The following is a 19,379-nucleotide window of genomic DNA, read 5'->3' as shown; positions in this document are numbered from 1 at the left end:
GCTAAATGAAGGAATTGGGAAAGTTGGTTCTTTACCTCTTCACCTCCCCCGACCCCTGCATCTTTGGCAACATCAGCTTATTCTCTGCATCTAATGGGTCTGTTTCTGTTTTGTTTTATTTATTCATTTGTTTTGATTTTTAGATTCCACATATAAGTGAAATACAGTATTTGTCTTTGTCTTTAACTTATTTCACTTAGCATGATGCCTTCTGTGTCCATCCATGTTGTCACGAATGGCAAGGTTTCATTCTTTCACGACTAACACTCCAATGTGTGTGGGGGGTGTGTGCATGCACACGCACATGTGTGTGACATCTTCATCCATCTATTGATGGACACCTAGGTTACTTCCATATCTTAGCTGTTGTAAAGAATGCTGCAATGAATGTAGCAGTACATATATCTTTTCAAATTATTGTTTTTAAAAAAAATGTATTTTCAGAGAGAAGGAAAGGGAGAGAGAAAGAGACAGAGAAAAACATTGATTGATTGCTTCTTGCAGGCCCCCAACTTGGGAACTGGCCTGCAACCCAGGCATATGCCCTGACCAGGATTTCAACCTGTGATCTTTCAGTTTGTAGGCCAGTGCTCAATCCATTGAGCCACACCAACTGGGTTATTGTTTTTCTTTTTTTAAATAAATACTCAGAAGTGGCATTGCTGGGTCATATGGGACTTCTATTTTTAATTTTTTGAGGAATCTTCATACTTTTCACATAGCAGCTATACCAATTTACAATCTCAGGGACAGTTGATTCTTAAGATCCCCTTTAGCCCTAGAAAATAGGATCCTGTCCCTATGCCAACATATCTAAGCTAAAAAGAAACAATCAAAAATATCACCTGCTTTAGAACTCAAGTCTCACTATCTTGAGCCATTGGAGCCTCTTGCCAGGGCTTCTTGAATACTTCCAATTCCCAGAATCCCCTTCTGTCTTTTTATTCCTTTACCTGCTTTTATTTTGTCTCTTCCTTTGACTTCAACTCATGTGGGTCAGAAACACCAAGTTTTCTGAAGATGGGGGAAATAGCATTCCCTGACATTAACTTAGCCAGGCAGGAGACATGAAGGCACAGTAAAAGAACAGGATCCTCGAAAGGCAGGCTTCAAGCCCTCCTTCAGATGGGGGGGGGGGGGGGGGGGAACAGGCATCCAGTAACACTGGCAGATTGTTGATTGGAGACAAAAATCAACAAGATAAGAGAGACTCAGTCAGTTATGCTGCTGGAAGATTATCAGTTGTTCCAGCTTTACTCTGGAGGGCCTTGGGAGCTCTCCCACTGCCCAGGGAGTCGTTCCTCGCACACCTAGAGCTGGCCCCGGTGGGGTTGGCCCTGCTAGTGTGCAGAGAATGGCTCTACAGCCTGTGTCAGGAAGTATGAGAGGGTTCTCGCCATGGCCCAGCGAAGCCCTCACCATTCATACTGGGCTGGATGTGCCCAGGTTCCCCAAATGGATTTTAGGTATCATACACTAATGATCTTGCTGGTATTTGATGTGATAAAGCCTGTTGTCAGTGGGATCAGGAAGGCTTTCTGGGACACAACTATAGGAATGGGAGGAGCTGGGGAAACAGACTTTTATTTAAGCAAGTTTTTCAAAGATTTCATTTATTTTTAGAGAGAAGGGTAGGGAGAAAGAGAGGGAGAGAAACATCAGTGTGTGGTTGCCTCTCATGCGCCCCCTACTGGAGACCTGTATGCAGGCATGTGCCCTGTTTGGGAATCCAATTAGCCACTCTGCAGGATGGCGCTCAATCCACTGAGCCACACCAGCCAGAGCTATTTAAGCATTTTATTATTATTATTATTATTATTATTATTATTATTATTATTAAAGAAATCAGTACTTGCAGAAGTATTAGTGTGTATTAGTTTTCTGTAGCTATTCCAGGAATTTACCACTAATTTAGTGGCTTAAAACAACAGAAATTAATTCTATAGTTCGGGGAGCCTGAAAGCCAAAATGCGTCTTCTGAGGATAAAAATCAGTGTCAGCAGGGCTGCCTTCCTTCTGGAGGCACCAGAGCAGAATGTTCCCTTGCTGCTTCTAGCTTTTAGAGGCCATTTGCATTCCTTGGCTTGTGGTCCCTTCCTCCATCTTTCAAGCCAGGAGTGGAAATAACAAGTGATCATTGTTTAAAAATCACTTGAAAAAAAAAAGCTAGGAATGTAGCATTTTTAAATCTCTGGTGCAGACCCTCTGCTTCTGTTGTCCTATCTACTTTCTCATCTGTGACCTTCCTACCTTCTTTTATAAGGACCCTCCTTGTGTTAGTTTGCCAGGGCTGCCACAGACCGAGTGGCTTAAACAACAGAAATTTATTTCTTCACAGTTCTAGAGGCTGTAAGTCCAAAATGAAGGGATTGGCAGATTTAGTTTCTTCTGAAGCCTCTCTCCTTGACTTGCAGACAACTGCCTTCTTGCTGTGTCCTCCCAATGTCTTCCCTCTGTGCATGTACATCCCTGGTGTTTCTCTCAGTTTTCCCTTCTTATAAAGAAACTAGTCAGATTGGAGTAGGGCCCATCTTAATGGCCTCATTTTAACTTAATTACCTCTTAAAAGTCCCTGTTTCGAAATACGAACACATTCTGAGGCACCAGGGGTTAGAGATTCAACATATGGGTTGGGGGGGGCATATAATTCAGCCCATAATATTTCCCATCTCAAGATCTTCAACTTAATCACATCTGCAAAATTCTTTTTGTTGTGTAAGGTAACATTCAGTTTTGGGGGATTAGGACATGGACCGCTTTGTCCAGACCACTATTCTATCTACTACTGGGTGCAAATGGACAAGGTGAGGAATGCTGAGAAGCCGCTTTAGGTTTCTTCTGGACTGTGTGTCAGGGAAGCAAACAGCCGAGGAGGATTCTGATTCCAGTTCAGTCTCCTGAGATCTCACCAAACCAGGCTCAGGGAGCTTAGCAAGGGGCAGTTTCATCCTGGAACCCAAGACATAGACTAGGAGATCTTTATGTCCCACATCCTGAGGATGTAGATAGGACTTCTCATGACGGGAATAAGAGAGACTCACGTCATACCGGGAGTAAGAGAGGACTAAGGAGCCTCAGAGGCAGGCCCTGGGATTTCTGCAGCTGCCCTGGGAGTGAGAGCCAGGGCCACAGCCTGCTGAGACCAAGATGAAAGGTAAAGTAGTGCCAGCAACACCTTAATTCTCTGCCTTCCTGCAGCTTCCAGCTCACAGGACAAAGATTGGCTGAGGGGGACCCCGGCAGAGAGAGGTGCCAGGCTGGGCCAATCTAATGGGTGTTTGAGCACCACAGCCTCCCAAGGCCCCATGCTCAGAAGGGGTTCCTGTGTTTGGGATTAATGCTCCATGGTCACTGTCTTGAAATTCTTAATGATTCTACCTTTGAATTTATGTTTTGAAGTGCAGTCTGATGGGACAGGGGAGCATTTGCTACAGTCCTGCCTCCCCTGGGTGGGTTCTTGACTTCTAGATCCCTGCCCCCACCGAGTGACAGTTGCCACCCCCCTTCCCCAGCAGGAACCTGGGTGCAGGCACAGGGAGGGTCCAGGTCTAGGTCAGGATCGAGAACATCTGTACCAAGTTGTGGGGCAGAACCCAGAGTGCCTACGGGGATCTGCCTCAGAGTATTTCCCTGTCTGAGGGATATGGACATTAAATAGCAAATACAAAACCACTATGACAAGTTAGGTAACTGTGGAAGAAAATGGCTTTGTTGTTGCTTTTGAAACCAGAAGCCCTGCATTTTTGTTTTGCACCAGACCTTACAACATGTGTAGCCTGTCCCTGGTCCCAGGAGAAGGTACAGAGCCAGCCCCCCATTCCATGGTGGTTTGGAGAAAGGGTGCTCCTGATTTCCTTAGACAGTTTCTTTCCTTAATAACGAAACATCTCAGGGTTTTTCCCATGGAGACAGCATTCCAATGTGCATCCTCTCTGGCCCCTTCTCCTTAAGACCTATGGAAGGTCTTTAGTATTGGATGACGGGGTGGGACGAGGGCAAAGAAGCATAAAGGTGCTTATAAACAACACATGCCCAGGTGGTTTATTGAAGCTTAAACTCCAGCCCCTCTTACCAAAGACCATGTGTTGGCCATAAGGCATCGTTCCAGCCATCTCTCCTACCAAGAGAGCTTCCCAGGGCCTAGAAAACTTGCCAGAGTGGTCTCTAGGTGTGGGGGACCCAGCTCCTTAAGAAGAAGGGGCTGTGATTGACGGAGCGGATGCTGCCATCTGATTAGCTGTATGACCATCCCTTTTGGAAGGCACTGCTCACCTACTCCTACACTGTTGAGCCAAGGGTGTGCGGCTATTTTACTCTGGACCCCTAGGGACACGGAAAGGGCTAATGAGAAATCGGTCAGCAAGGAGGGGTGTTGCACAGTCACCCAGAAATTGCTCAAGTGAGAAGAGCAGGAGCTCTTGGCCTGGGGCAAAAGCGTATGACCCTCCCCCCTCAGAAGTTGTTATCTATGTTCCAGACATCCCCGCTGAGTGCGTTGGCAGCCCCCTGCAGCGTCCAGGTGAGCAGGGCCAGCTGGCGCCTAAAGCGACTTTCCTGGAAGCCCAGGCCAGGCATCACCCCAGAGGGGGCTGCCCCCGGGGACCCAGAACCGCTGGAGCGCAGCAGCCGCACGTGGTCGAGCAGGGCACCCAGTGTGTGATCTCCGCGGCCCAGGAGAATGTGGCGGAACGGGGAGTCGGCTGGTGACACATACTGGGACAGGAAGTAGAACTCCACCTGAGCAGAGAGGGCGATCAGGTCGAAGGTCAGGCTTTGGCCCTGAGTGAAGGCCTGAACAACAATTCCAAACCAATACTGGGAATTAGTACTGACTTAATAAACATAGTGGAGCAGCTTAAGTCCCACCTTCCTTTGGCTACCCAGTCAGGGATGGCCACTGTGTATGTCATTTGTAGCCTTGTAGGATGCATCTTCCATCTGTGTTTTGGGTTGAATCCCTTTCTTTTTCTCCCTTAAACCTCCAAGTCTGCACCTAGGTCTCCTCAGCCTTCTCTTCTCACCATTCACTTCCCTGCCTAGAACTCAGAGAACAGTCTATGGGCTTGCTGTTCTGACCTTCCCATACCCCAGACATTCCGCCTTACCCCTGCCAAGGTCCAGAGCCCTGAGGCAAAGGTCAACTGGACAGCCCAGTCCTAATGAAGTGCCTGACTCTGTCCTCACCCTCTGACTCAGATTCTGTTTGTCTTTCCTGAGAAAAGGTCTTGCACCTTCCCCAGTTCTCCTCCCACCTTTCTGCCAGCCTCTCTGGTTTCTTCTGCTCCCTCCTGTGGGCAGGCCCAAGGTTTAACTTCTAGCTTCTGCTCTTCTCTTTACCTACAATCCAGAGGTTTTCGAATCTGGCTGTGTATTAGAATCACAGGGGAAGATATTTAAGATATTACCACTGCCTGGGGGCCACCCCAGCAAAAATCAATCTCTAAGAGTGGTCTCACACCCTTATATCCTCTTAAGTCTTCATTCATTCAAAGAGCCCATCCATGCCCTTAACGTCAACCAGGACCTTGTGGGAACTGCTGGCAATTCTACTTGATAAGTCATTTACTGGAATCCTGCTCATGGGAAAACCCATGAGCCAGAGGCAGCTGGGCATAACTTCACACATGTGGGCACCAACTTCTTTGAAAACTTGACCCTTGCATCCACATTCCCTCGTGAACATCATGGTCCCCCTCAGATGCCACGCTCTCGGCCTCGAAGGTGAGTGTGAGTGGGGTGAGCACAGACTTTGGGGTTGGACTGCCTGTTTTTTACCACTTACTGAGACCTCAGATACATTACTTAGCCCATCCGAGCCTCGGTTTCTGTGTAAAATACTAGCTACCTCACAGGATTTGGGGGACTCCTGAGAAAGTAAAGTATAGCCCTAGCACATGGTATAGCCCTTACTAGATGGCAGCTATTGGGAGTAAGGGGACTGGACTGTTGTTCCAGTCCCCTCGCCCACAGGCGGCATATGCTGCCACCTGCCACCCTCCCCCAGAGCTCAGTCATCACCAATATCACTCTCCCTTCAGGCCCTTTACTATTCTGGCCAAGTCCTTCCTAACACTCCACTTTGCTCACATCGCCTCCCTGCTCAAACACCTTCCTAATTTCCTTGATGCCCAGACCCCACAAATTCAGAGTTCTTATCCTGACATTCAAAGCTCCCCATAGCAGGTCCCTAACTCACTATTTGGTGCTCCTCTGCCCTCAGCTTCTTCACTGGGCCTCTGCTCAGGCTCTGCTGGCCCACACTCTGCTTACATGGAAAGTCAGGCCCTATTTCATTGCTTCGTCCTTATTCTTGGGCTCTCCACCCTACAACGTCCTCTTCTTTTTGCACCAACTCAAGTTCTGTCTGTTGTTCAAGACCCATGTCACAGTCTAAAGCAGGGGTCAGCAAACTTTTTCTGCAAAAAGCCAGAGAGCAATTATTTTAGGCTTCTCGGACCATAATGTTTCTGTAGCAACTATTCAACTTTGCTGCCATAGCACAAAAGCAGCTGTAGACAATATGAAAACCCATGAGCATGGCTGCATTGCAATAAAGCTTTATTTACAAAGAGGTGGGCCAAATTTGGCCCTCTGGCTGTAGCTTATCAACCCCTGGTCTAGAGCTACCAAGTTCCCTGGGTCTGGCCTAGCCCTGTGTTGCAGGTTCTGAAATAGTGAGTCTTTCCTTGCCAGCCTGAGTCTGTGTCCCTTGATCCCTTACAGATGCTTTTATCCCTTGGGGGGGAACTTCAGGCATGAGGTAATATGAGTTAAAAAATGAGGAACAATTTTGTGTTCCTAGAGTCTGGCGCAGCAGGGGTTAAAGCAAGATCTATGAGTGAGAATGAACCATGCCCAATCCCTTGTCTCACCACAGGAGCAATAAAGGGAAGGGGAGAAGAGATCAGGAAGGGGAGAAGGAAGAAGAGGATGCTGAGGAGGCAAGAGAAGGAGAGAGACCAGAAGGAAGGAGCAAGTACAAAAGTGCAAGAGGGATGACTTTGTGAACAGAAAGAAGGGAGGAGTAATGTCGAGGGAAATGGGCAGGAGCCCAAGCAGAGAAAATGAATGCGGAGAAAGAACACGAACCTGCGAGGGGCAGATTTGTTCTCCCGAAACTGTGCATGTGAACACTCTGGGTTCCCTGTTCACCCCACATTCAGTGAGGAGTCCTGCTTATGCTTTTTGCCCTAAAGACTTTTCCCCACTTTTACAGTCCTTATCTATTCCTTTCCTGAGACAAAGGGTTACTGCTTTGAGTTCTTGTGGCGAGGACATGGAAGGAAGAGGAGGGGTTGGAACTGGAGGTGGGGTGCGAATAGCAAAGTACTAAAGCTAGGCAGGAGAGACTGCCAAGGGAACAAGATCTAGTATAACTTTCACATGACACCTCCTCTAAGCAGCCTTTCTGGGTTTCATGCATCTCATTCCTAGAAGGAAGAGAGCTCTCCACTGAATTTAATAAGACTTTTGCACCTCCAGGATCATAACCCTGTGCCTCTTGTACTGAAGACCACTGTGGACATGCTTTTTCTCTGCAGGGTGGTGAGGAAGCTCTGTGTGTGTGTGTGTGTGTGTGTGTGTGTGTGTGTGTGTGTGTGTGTGTGTGTGTGTGTGTTGCAGAGGAGTGACCCACCCAGTCCTGACACATTGGCCAGGTGGCTGTAGCCAAGGGACTGGCCCTCCCTGTTCGTTTCAACACTTTGCAGAGCCTGCCTCAGTGCTTGCCCTAGCCTGGCCTGTGAGCAATGTGCGTCCAGGACTGGAAGTGCCCCGAGGACAGCGATTGAGAGAACGTAGAGAGAGTGGCAAGGAGCAGAGAGAGGAAGGGACTGGCGCTAAGGGAGGTTGGGGGTGGGGGAAGGGTGGAGGCGGGGGTGGGGGGGGGCGCGGGCGTCCTCACCCGCATGATGCGAACGTTGTACATGCGTGTCAGTCTCTCGTCGCTGCCCTCCGAGCTGTAGATCTCCTTCCGCAGCTTCTCCGCCGCCCGGATGTAATCTCCCCGCGCCGAGTACACCCACTGGAGGGTCAGCCCGCGGGCCTGAGGGCAGAGGCGCGAGATCGGGCCTGCGGCAGTAGCCAGGCCGGGACCTAGGATGGAGGTCAAGGGACTGGGAGCCTGGCTGGGTCTGACAGGAGTGGGGAGGTCTAGGAGGACAATGCTGGGACGGAATGGAGAGGGAAGACCTGTGTGGTTGGGGTTAGGGAGGCAAATCCTGGGGGCTTGGGAGGGGCTTAGGTGCCTGGGGCAGGAGTAAAGGAGACAGGTTGCCAGAGCGGACCACCCCCCCAACCCCACCAGGAGAGTGGGGGTGGGAGGGACCAGACCACCTGGCCTGGGCAGCACTTTAAGGGGATATATTGCCTCCCAACCCCAGAAGCTGTGAGTGGGATTGGCATCTTGGACCTTGAGGTCCCCGGAGAACTCGTTGAGGCTGCCGATGTGCCTGAGGACCACATCCCCGTAGCGGCCGAAGTCCAGCGGCAGCAGGTGATCATGACTGAGCCGGATGAGGAGTTGCCCTGCAAGCTGGGCCACAGCCTGGGCCACGGCTGGCAGACGGCCCCGCAGCACCTTGTGCAGGTTCTCATATGTGTCGTCTTTTGTGTGCAGAAACGGGTATGCCTGGCCATCCTGCAGGGACAGAGGGTGCTGGCGCAGGGGCATGGTGCACACAGGCTGAGGGGCTGCTGCTCTTGGGCGGGGCCAGGGAGCCTCACCTCCACGAAGGAGAACTCAATGGCAGGAACCCCCGCAAAAGCAGTGAAGGAATAGGCACTGCTGTCCATCGGCAGTGGCTGGATCCTAGAGTTGGGGGGCAGGTTAGAGTGCTCTGTGGGTTCAGGCTCCTCCCACATCACCCCCAGCTTTCCTCCCTTCCACCTTGTCCCAACTTACACCTCTGTATCCCAGCTGTGATTGTTGAACATCGCCTGCTCATAAAGGGTCTGCCCACTGTGGTTAGGAGAGTCCACCTGAGGGCAGTATTGGGGACAGTCAGGCTCCAACCACCCCTCCGATAGCTTCCCTCCATTCCCGGCTCCTGGACAGACTCTTGCCTGCTTTAGGATGTTCTCAACGAGGCTGATCAGAAGGGGGCTGGTCTTGGCGTGGAACTTGTCATCCCCTGCAGAGAAGGAGGTCAAGCTCAGGGCTTGATCCCAAGGACAGGGGTGCACCTGAGGGGGTCCAGATGGCGGGCGGCATTGCCCCTGCTCACCCAGCACGGCATTGTCCAGGCTCACATAGACTACAGCTTTCAGATGCAGCAGGCTGAGGTAGCCCTGTGGGTTAGGGGTTAGGAGGATGAAGCCCCTTCCCATTCCTCCCTGCTGCCTACCTACGTGCCCAAGACCCCGCATTACCTCTAGCCACTCTGTGGAGCCCACACTCCCAAAGTCGCCTCCATCCCAGCTGATGAAGAGAAGACTTCTTCGAGGCCGGAAGCCTGGGGACAAAGCAGGGAGGGAGGATGGGCTCAACTGGAGGCCAAGCAAAGACCCCCTCTTTGTCTTCCTCTGTCCTGGTCCCCTGGGGCCTTGCCTTCCCTCTCATTGAGTCCCCAGCCCAGCCCATCTCACCTGCGTCTGCTCTGACTCGACTCTAACAGCGATGGAGATGGCTTACACATGGAATTTCCTATTTAATCTGCACTCAGACCCTGGACTGTTACTACTTTCATGCTTAGATGAGGAAATCGAGAGGCAGTCTTTCCCCGGGCCATGCATGACATGAGTGGCCAGGTTTGGAGCCCGGGTAGGAGCGGCCACAGTCCAGCCTGTGCTGCTGATTGCCCCTCTGCCCCATCCCAACTCAGGCCACAGCCCTGGCTGCCCAGCCCAGGCCCAGGCCCAGGCCCTGGCCTTACCATTGCTCACCATGGAGGAAAAGGTCCGCACCAGCTCCAGCAGTATGGCGGTCCCCACTGCGGACTTGGCTGCCCCAGGGCCCCACGCATCCCTCTGGGCCCCGATGACAACATAGTGATCTGGGGGAAGGGATGTTTGGGGTCCACCTGTTACACCGGCAGTACCCAGAGGCTTCTCATTCCACCCGGGGAGGGTGGGTGCACACAAGACCTTACCATCATTTCTTCAGGCCCCAAACCAGTCTCTGTTTCAGGCCCTCACATCTCTGCAACCCCTGCTGTGACTAAAGAGGGTGGCCCTCCTGCCCTTGGCCCTGCTCCTTCAGTGGGGTACTTAGGGTCATTCCCGACTCCATTACGTCCCAGGTCAGCTGTGTCTTGCTGTTTGACAGGTGTTCCCCTTTTAAATCTCTCTACCCTTTCTCTACCCCTGCTCCAACCACCAGCATCCTCATCTGAGCTTCATCACAGGATTCCCTGTGCTACTCCCTCAGTGCTTATAGGTGCTACACTCTTCTTTCCAAGCTGTTCTTGCAACCCCACTATTCAGCTCAAGAACCCATCTTGACTGCCTACAGCAATCATGTCTACTTATGTTTGCAATGCTCATCTACATGATCTGACCTCCCTTTCATGCTATAACATCACCCAACTCATGCTTGTTCACCTCCAGTGCTAGACAAATCACTACTGTACAAAATGGCCCATTCTGTCTCTGGACATGTTGAACCTTGAAATCTTACTACTACTCTCCACAGTCCCAGTTCAGCCCCAACCTGCCAGGCTCCCTCCCTGTTAACCCTGGCCACACACTCCACTCCAGTCAAAGGGGACTACCTCCCTCCCCTGGACACCCCTTTGGCACGCTTTCCTGGACCTCCCGCTCCGGCCCTATCTCTGCTCAGGGTTTGTAAGCAGCTCCCCTCCCGCAGGCTGGGCAAGGAAACACACCTGGCTCTGATCGGCCCTCAATGCAGCCAAAGATGTTGCTGATGGGGGTAGAAGTCTTGTAGTTGTTGACCCCTAGGAGCAGGCCTGGCCCAGGGCCCAAGCGATAAGGGGAGCCTGGGAGCCGCCCCTGCCATTCTTGTGGGGCCACAGGACCTTCGATCTTCCTGGAGAGGTGTGAGGCAGAAAGGGTTGAGAGTAGCAGACAGGCTCAGGCTAGAGAAGAGCCCAAAGCCCACCCTTCATTCTTTCTCTTCCTCCCACCATCTGGCTCCTGCTCTCTGCCTGAGGGGCAGTGCAGTCGGGGCTGCCTTGGACAGTTGTGCAGGCTGTGTCCTGTTCAAGGGTGCCCCGTGGAGGTGGGTGTGATATGAGCAGGAGCTCCACTCACCAAGCTGTGGTCCCTGGCAAGAAGCTGTGCCCCCTCGGGAAGGTCCCCTTTTTCTAGTTCACCCAAAGGCAACTTACGGACTTGCGTCCTCTCCTGGTCCCCACATTCCCCTCACCTCAGCAGGAGGGAGGCAATGTCCGCACTGATGGGCTGGGCTGGGATGCTCGGAAGGCCTGAGGACTGGACTGGAGGGAACTGGGTTTGATTGAAGGAGGGGAAGCCAGGTGTGTACGGGTCCCCAGTTCCCAAGTGCACCTGTGGGGTGAGGGGTGTCCACTCTGAAACTGTGGGCTAGGCTCTCAAAAAGTGCGTCAGCCTCATCCCAGGCCAGGAGGTGCAGCCCTGGGGCCTTAGGAAAGCACTGCTAGCTTCCCCCAAGACTTACATGTCCATACACAGCCCGGTCGCCGGACAGGCCTGGCTTGTGTGGGTCCTGGGAAAAGTCTGCTGGGTCGGGATATATGAGTACTCCTTCCGCCCCAAAGTCCTGGGCACTGGCCACCTAGGGAAGGAAGGGGCTACAGGACTCTTTCTCCCAGAGAAAACAGATTTAAAGGGCAGGAAAAGCAAGTAGAAGTGAAATGACACACCCTTTGATCTGCAACTGTAGATCCACAAAGAGGCCGTGGGCACCACCGGGGCCTCATCTCCGCGCCCTCCCACCGTGCCGTGGCAGCCTCAGGCCCCCACAGTACCCAACATTTCCCCGTGTTTCTGTTCCCCGTCCAGAACCTCCTGATTTTGTTCGCGGCCAGCGTTGTCTTACAACCCACTTGGTTCTCTCTTTTCCAACAGCCTCCTAAACGCTTCCCACGTGCCGCTATCCGATCCTGGGGTTCGCCATGCCCGCCTCCCCCGCACCCCTATCCAGGGACCCTCACCTTCTGGGCAAAGCTGATCACCCCCAAGCGCACCAGCAGGAGGCGCCCCGCCGGCTCCACACCCTGGGCCCGCAGGTGGTGCAGGTCCTCCGACCGCCCATAGTGGGCGTACACCAGCTCTCCCTGAAGATGGGGAGGTCTGTCAGGCCTGCTCCCGGCATTCCCCTCTCCCGAGAAAGAAAGGGGGCGTGGCAGGAGACGCTCACCGTGGCGTTGCCCGTGGCGCTGTAGGGACAGTAGACCTCCGGGTCCTCCAGCGGCAGCTGCTCCGCAGGCCTCCCAGCCTCATCAACCCAGTGCAGGGTGTTGGGGTGAGCCCTGAGGAGTGGGCGTAGTGAGAGATCCGCACCCGACGCGCCCCACCCCTCGACCCTCACGCACTCACGGGTCTGGGAACTGCAGCCCCACGTAGTGTGTGTCTGTCCACACGTGGTCCAGCTTCTGGCGAGAGAGCGCGGCACGGATATCCTGAGCCAGGGCGGCCATCGCGGCTGAGCCAGCAACCCTTTCCCGAAGGCTGGTTTGCCTGAGCAGTGAGAGGGGGAATTGTTTGGTGCACAGGAGGAGAGAAGGGCCCGGATTCTGGGCTCCTGCGGGGGACGGCGCGGGGGCGGGGGGTGGCAGCAATGCCAGATAAGTGGGGTGGCCCTGGGTCCTGGGCTGTGAGACGCTCCTAAGGCTGACCCTGCTGCCATCGCCATCCATCCCATCGCCACCAGGGCTGTGACCCGTCGTCTGCAGGATCTCCTTTTGCTTAAAACATTAGCTGCCAATAGCTAGCGGTCCCGTCCACCATTCCTTAGGTTCTTCCTGGCTCAGGCCAAACTCCAATCTGCTTCCTGTTTCACACATAAGCACACTGTCCTGTGCGTTGCCCCAGGCACGAAAACGCCTTTCTTCCAAAGAGTTAACTGGGCAGAGACAGGACCCTCCATCTCCCCCATCCTCCACCTGGGCCTCATGGACAACTTACACCAAGGTTCCCAGTGGAATCTTGGAATCCCTGGTCTCATTGGAGACCTCACCCTGTCTTTTTCCATAGTCACCACCTATCTAGCAAGTCTATTGTCATCTGAACTCTCCCTGTTCTTCCATCTCACCTCTGCCACAGGCCCCCAATTCCCATGACCTTCCTGTCAACCGGCTCCACCTGTGCCTCTCCAGGGCAAAGGAACTCCTCCCTCCTCAGATTATCACTAAATGTCCTTTCTACCCTTTGCCTTGGCAGAAACACTGCTCTTCCTTGAGAAGCCAGGTCTCCGGTGGGACTCTTGAAGGTGGCTCAGGTTCACATGTCCCATGGGCCTGGAGTGGAGGCATGCTCCTGGCTCCACTGTTCACGTTTCTGACCAATTTCCCTTTGAAGCCCGTGCCTTCCAACTCTCCCATCCCCTGTTCCTCCTCACTGCTGTTATCTTCTAGCCCAGTAGTTTTCAACTGGGGTGCTGCAGAATTTTAGTAATTAGTTTAAGTGTGCCATGAGATGAAAAAGGTTGAAAATCACTGTTCTAGCCAATTGGTCACTTGTCCACTTTCATTGAGGACTTTGGCACCTGGCTTATTATTTCCCTCTTCACCATGATCCACTAAGCTCCTGCGCTGCTTCAAAATCCAGGTGGATGTACGCCTTAGTCTCAGCCACCACCCTCTCACCTCTCATGTGGACCATCGGAATCCATGGTGATAGTGGCTTGCTCAGTACCATTCCTGCCACCCCACCCCAGGCCCAGTCCCCATCCAGGGGCTCAACTGTCTGGTTGAAACTTCACCTATTGATGCATTCATAAAAAAGAAAAGGGGTCTCACACTGGAGTAGGGAACAATGAACTAGATAGATGCACTGCAGTGTAATAGACCTTGGAAACACTATTAGGTTAAAAAATAGTTCATCAAAATTAAACGCACACACTAGAGCCCTGACTAGTGTGGCTCAGTTGGTTGGGCACTGTTCTGCAAGGGAAGGGGTCCCCGGTTTGATTCCTAGTCTGCCTGGGTTTCCCGCATTCCTGGCTCATGCGGGAGGGGTTGGGCATGAGCTGATTGATGTTTCTCTCTCTCATGGATGTTTCCCCCTCTTCCTCCCTCCCTTGCCCCCTCTCTAAAATGAATCAATAAAATCTTCTAACAATAAATAAGTAAATAAAAGCACACCCTAGAGGTGACTATATCTGAATGCTAAGTCTTCGAGTGATTTTTTTTTTTACTTCTTTGTATTTTTTCATGTTGCTTAAATTTTAAAATGAATGTTTAGCATTTTACACAAACACTTTTTGAAAGAAATCTACACATACACATAAAACATGACATGTGACAAAGCCACATGTGTATTTAAAGGCTCACATCAAACACATTAGATAAGATACTCAAGGAGGGGAGTGCAGGGGAGGAATGCTCAGGGATAGGGAGGGAAAATTAAACAGGAAAGCCTTTTCATTCTCATTGGCTAACAAGGATACTATACTATGGTCTCCGGGGTATGAACAACTCCATTCTTTGCACCTGACCTTAAAAAAAATTCCTCACCCCAAATCTGATCATGATGCTCCGTTGTTTGAAACTTTTTAGTTCTCACTTATTCCTCTTCGAATAAAATCCAGAGAAGTTCACGTTACCAGTAAGGCCCTTTTTGCCTGACCCACATCCACCTCAATAGCCACATGGACTTTCTTTAACTTTCTCTAGTAGGCCACCATCTTCCTGACTCAGACCTTTTGCACATGATATTCTTTGGCCTAAAATGCTTTCCACCTTCTCTTTGCTTGGTGACCAACTCACCCCTCAGGCTTCAACTTCTCACTTCTTCAAGAAAGTCTTCCCTGACCCCCAAACTAAATTAGGATGCTGGGGTTATAGTCATTCCTCACATCCTTTCCTTTTGCTTCAAAACCATGATTCCAGTAATAATTGTGCAGTCATGAATGTGATTATAACTTTAGCATTGATTTCCTCCAATAGACTGTTAGCTCCATGAGGTAAAGATCCAGACGGTTTTGTTCTCGGCTGTATCACCTCTAGCTACTCAGCCCAGAACCTGCCACATAGAAGGTGCTCAAAATATTTGTTGGATAAATGAATGAATGACCTCATCAATGTTACCTCCAGTCCAGCTACCCACTTCCTTGGCCACACCCTGGATCTTGTAATTATCTAGAACTCCACCTCCAGAATATTTATCCATTGAGGATTTACCTACTAAGTACCAGGCACTCCCATAGGGATTGGAAACTCCAAGAAAATTAGGACACAGTTTATCAGATAAATCTTAAAAGCTCCAGAATACTACTCCCTCTCTGACTTGAGCTTTTCAGGTCCTAGCTTACTTCCCTGCCCTCACTATACCTGCTTTCAACCTCACTGAGCATTCCAGACTGTCCAATTTCTCCAAGCCTATCATCAGCTTCTGGTTTCCCTTCTCTTCCCCATCCAACCTAGAGTCACTTCATTGCTTGCTACCCTCTTGCCTCCCTGTCCTTTGGTGGCATCCACTGAGTGATACCTCACCCCTAGACCTGTCAAACCATACACCTGCTCAGCCTGTACCTGTACTGCCAAGTGCTGCTCAAGAAGATTTTTTTAAAAAACCTTCATGTTGTTGCTGCCACAGATTTTAGGTCTTTTAGCAAGGCAGATACAGTGATATCAAGAGTGATCATGTTTAGTGCTGCTCTCATGAAGAAAAGGAAATATGTTAATGTAAATTACTACAAAAACATGATAAGAACAATGAAATAATCATCTCTGTACATTCTGAAAAAGTATTTGAAAAAAAATTCCGTAACTGTTCCTTCTTTCCTGATCATTAAAAATAAAAATAAATTTTTTTAAAAAATCCCAGCCCTGGCTGGTGTGGCTCAGTTGGTTGGAGCACTGTCCCATAAACTCAAAGATTGCAGGTTTGATTCCTAATCACAGCACATACTTAGGTTCCGGGTTAGGTCCGTGGTTGGGATGAGAGGCAGCTGATCGATGTTTCTCTCCCTCTCTCTTTCCCTCCCTTCCCCCTCTCTAAAATCAATAAGCATGCCCTCTGGTGAGGATTAAAAAAACAACAACAACAGAAAAAACTTCCAGTAAGCTAAGAGTAGAAGGAAACTTTCTTAATTTGCTTTTAAAAAGCCTTCCAAAGTCTGCAGCAAAGTTCATACCCAATAACAAAATATTATAAAAACATTCCTATGAAAGTCAGGAAATAGGTAAGGATCTACTGTCACAATTACCTAAACTCATGTCCTTCTCCAATGCAAAAAAAAAAAATTAAAGAGAAATGAAAGGTATCAGCATTGGCAAGGAAGCTATGCATCTCTCAGTATGTATAGTTTATACGATTTTGTACTTAGAATACCCAGGAGAATCTACTAAAAAACTGTTTCTGACCTAAAAGAGGGCTCTTGGTGGCCTGACCTCTTCTGTGGACCTACCTGGTAGCTCCTTCCCAGCAAGGAAAGGTGACTTCGACACAAAAGAAATGCTGGCCTGCTTGTGCTGTGCTGTAGGCCCGCACACTCTGCATCTGGACGGCTTCTCTCATAATGTCAATGGGGGATGGTCTGCTCCCACAAGTGCATTCCCTTGTTTGTTTTTCTGATTCCCTAAAACACCTCTTCTCAGATTCCCCCAGAGCTCCCTGCTGCCACAGGTCAAAATCCGAGCTCCTTAGTGTGGCATTCAAGACTTTTCAGAACCCCCTGAACCTCAGCCCTCTGCAGGTTCACGTGGGGAACCGCCCTTCCTCCTCTTAGCTCCAATGCCTACCATCCTTCCCAGGACCACTGAGCAAGGAGGCCAGGGAGGCAGGTGGAAGGACTCAGAAAGGAGACCATGACACCAGGATCCTGAGAAAGGAGAGAAGAAGAGGCGGCACCTGAGGGGATGAGGGTTTCTGAGGGATAGGATGATCCTTACCTGATGGTGCTCTCCAGACTCCCCTCCCCCAGATGCCGCAGGAACATGGCCTGGAGGTCACTCCAGTACAATGTGCTTTGGTGGGAGTCCGGGCCCGGCTCATAGTTCTCATCCTCGTTGACCACCAGCACGTCATTCCCGCATGCCTGGCAGGATCCTCGGAAGGCCACATAGCCCAGAAGGAAGGCTGGCAAGTGGCAAGATGGAGATTCTCCTTGTGCCCCTCTCCGGACCCCAGAAATCTCCCCCAGCCCAGGCCCTTCAGTGTGAGGGTGGAATGACTCTCACCCCCAGTGAAGATCAGCAGGGCTATCAGGACCAGGTAGGGAGCACCCCTTCGTCCTGCTGCCGCCCAGAGTCCAAGGTTTTGCCGCCCTGCTTGAGAGCCCAGGGGCTCAGAGCCCCTCAGCTCCATGGGACAGAAATGGACTGGTGGCCCAGCAACCTCCTCCCCGTCTTCCTCTTCCTCCTCTGGGCAACCCTGCTGGGTGCCTTCCACATGCTTGTAGATGGTCTGAGAGGGTCGTGGAGACAGCCTTTTCTGTGGGAAGCATGGTGGGCATGAGATTAGGGAAAGAGGTTTGCAGGGGACAGGGAGGGATCAGGCAATAAGAGGGTCAGTGACTTTGGGGTACCAAATGAGCACAGGGCAAGGAAGGGGGTCCTGAGAGGCAGGTTGGAGGGGAAAGATTGAGGTGGGAAGGGGAGGGGCCAGCCTTGGGGTTTGGGAGGGGGCTGAAGGCCCTAGGAAAGAGGACTAAGGTGTTTCCCGACCCCACTCAGTCTTACCGCTCCCTGGAGTAGACCCCAAAGCGGCTCCATGCTCATGCCCCCTCCTGAGTCCTGCAGGCAGTTCCCCACCCCCAATGATAAACCGTTTGTGGGAGCCCTGTAAGGGCCCCTTATCAGCCCTGGCAGGCAGCCTGAGCTCTGGTGTTTCTTGGCCCCCCAAGGGTGGGGGCACAGCCCTGGCCTCAGTCCAACCTTCCACACATGGCCCCCCAGTCCAGGCTGGAGGAGGAGGGGTTATACCCTCCCCTGCCAGTCCTTCTACAGTCCCACTCCTGCCCCATCCCTGCAAAACAATCAATTTTTGACCTTGGGACAGACTTTGGCCTCCCAGCTCCCATCAGAGGTGGGGGAGGGGCAGTGATGGCTGGGGAGGGTGGAGATACGGATGCCCCCACCCTTCTCCTGCTTCTGCCCCTCCCAGTGTCCTGGGGACCCCTTCCTAGCTCCCCACCTTGAAAATCTCTGCCCCCCCTCATCTGGCTTGCAGGCCCAATGCCCAGGTCCTGTATCACATGAGTTACCCTCCCCGAATGCCAGCCCCAGTGGGATCCTAAGCTGAAGAGCAACAGCGGTCGCCTTGGGGGTTTCTCTCTAGTTATGTGGGTGTCTTGCCTCATGGGAATCAGACTGAAATTTGGGTCTCAGGCTCCTACTGCTGGGGAGGGAGGGACATGAGTGGTAGCACGTGGCCACGCAGGGCCAGTGAGTGCTCCAGGATGAGGGTTCTGACTCTGCGGGTCAAGGCCCACCAGGCATTGGTGGAAAGAGTCCTGGCCAGAGTGTGGGCAGAGCTTAGTGACATTGGGCAATTCATGGTCCTCTTTGGGCACTTCTGCCAGTTTCGTGACTAAAGAACTTGGACCACACCGTTTCTACTACTTTTGGGTCTGGGAACCCAAGGAACGCCGTCACAAACCTGTAAGTTTTACCTACAATTTCAGGCAGGGGTCGCAGGTCCCCAAACTCCGCCGGGGACCCCAGGACAAGTACCTCTGGAATAGAAGGGCTCAGGGGTCTCATGTGGGGGTCACCCCTAGTAAACCTCAATTCCTACCCAAGTTCGGTAAAAAGTTCTGATCTGCTGGGGCGCACCAGTCAGTGTCCGAGTCCCCGCCCCATTCCCCGTCCCCGCCAAGAGCCCGGGGAAGCAAGACAGCCGCGCAGCCCAGGCTCACCTCAGTTGCAGGTCCGGGGGTGCTAGGACACAGCCTCTCCAGAGGCCGGACGCCCGGCCCACCCCAGGCCCCACCTCTGCCCCGCCCACTCCTGCCCCACCTCTCGCCCTGCTCTCTGCTCGGCCCCGCCGCACCTTCCCTCCGGCAACCCTTTCCCACCCCAACTCGGCTTCTCGCTGGGCGACTCTTCGTGCGGCTCTGCTGGGTTCTCGCTGGGTGATCCTCTCTGGATCGCGGCACCTTTCAAACCTGAGGCATCGGTAGCTCCTGCGGCTCCGCCCCGCCCGCAGACCTTGCCCGGGTGTCCCCCGTGGGATCACAGATGGATGCAGGTGTTGCCCTCTGCTCGCCAACCCCCAGACCCCTGCTCCCACTCCCCACCCCAAGGAGGCTAACGTTTTTTTCTTAAAACATTTTT

At 52.0% G+C, this 19,379-nt stretch overlaps 1 protein-coding gene across 6 annotated transcripts; it reads right to left on the bottom strand.

The window, feature by feature from the left end:
- Window positions 1-3,139: 3,139 nt before the first annotated feature.
- Window positions 3,140-19,025, bottom strand: TFR2 (transferrin receptor 2). 6 transcript variants are annotated; one of them, XM_054589791.1, is made up of 19 exons: window positions 18,962-19,025; window positions 17,784-17,837; window positions 17,283-17,535; window positions 16,995-17,181; window positions 12,478-12,618; window positions 12,299-12,410; window positions 12,093-12,215; window positions 11,597-11,713; window positions 11,327-11,466; window positions 10,824-10,987; window positions 9,873-9,992; window positions 9,370-9,452; window positions 9,225-9,288; window positions 9,064-9,131; window positions 8,903-8,979; window positions 8,725-8,809; window positions 8,411-8,638; window positions 7,904-8,044; window positions 3,140-4,791 (listed from the first exon to the last, which is right to left on the bottom strand). In XM_054589791.1, the coding sequence occupies exons 2-19, from the start codon at window positions 17,820-17,822 to the stop codon at window positions 4,453-4,455; spliced, it is 2,481 nt and encodes an 826-aa protein (XP_054445766.1). In that variant the 5' UTR covers window positions 17,823-17,837; window positions 18,962-19,025; the 3' UTR covers window positions 3,140-4,452. The 6 variants fall into 6 exon arrangements, 5 of the variants coding, with proteins under 5 accessions (XP_054445766.1, XP_054445768.1, XP_054445769.1 ...); XM_054589793.1 differs by lacking the exon at window positions 18,962-19,025 and adding an exon at window positions 18,720-18,724; XR_008530503.1 differs by lacking the exon at window positions 18,962-19,025 and adding an exon at window positions 6,197-6,416 and having other exon boundaries at window positions 4,603-4,737; window positions 17,784-18,039.
- Window positions 19,026-19,379: the final 354 nt, after the last annotated feature.

This window comes from Pteronotus mesoamericanus, unplaced genomic scaffold (assembly GCF_021234165.1).
Source record: "Pteronotus mesoamericanus isolate MK-2021 breed Mesoamerican mustached bat unplaced genomic scaffold, CSHL_Meso_final scaffold_167, whole genome shotgun sequence".
Lineage (NCBI taxonomy): Eukaryota > Metazoa > Chordata > Mammalia > Chiroptera > Mormoopidae > Pteronotus > Pteronotus mesoamericanus.
Note: the sequence above shows the minus strand (reverse complement) of the source record. Positions and strands in the feature narration are given on the sequence as shown.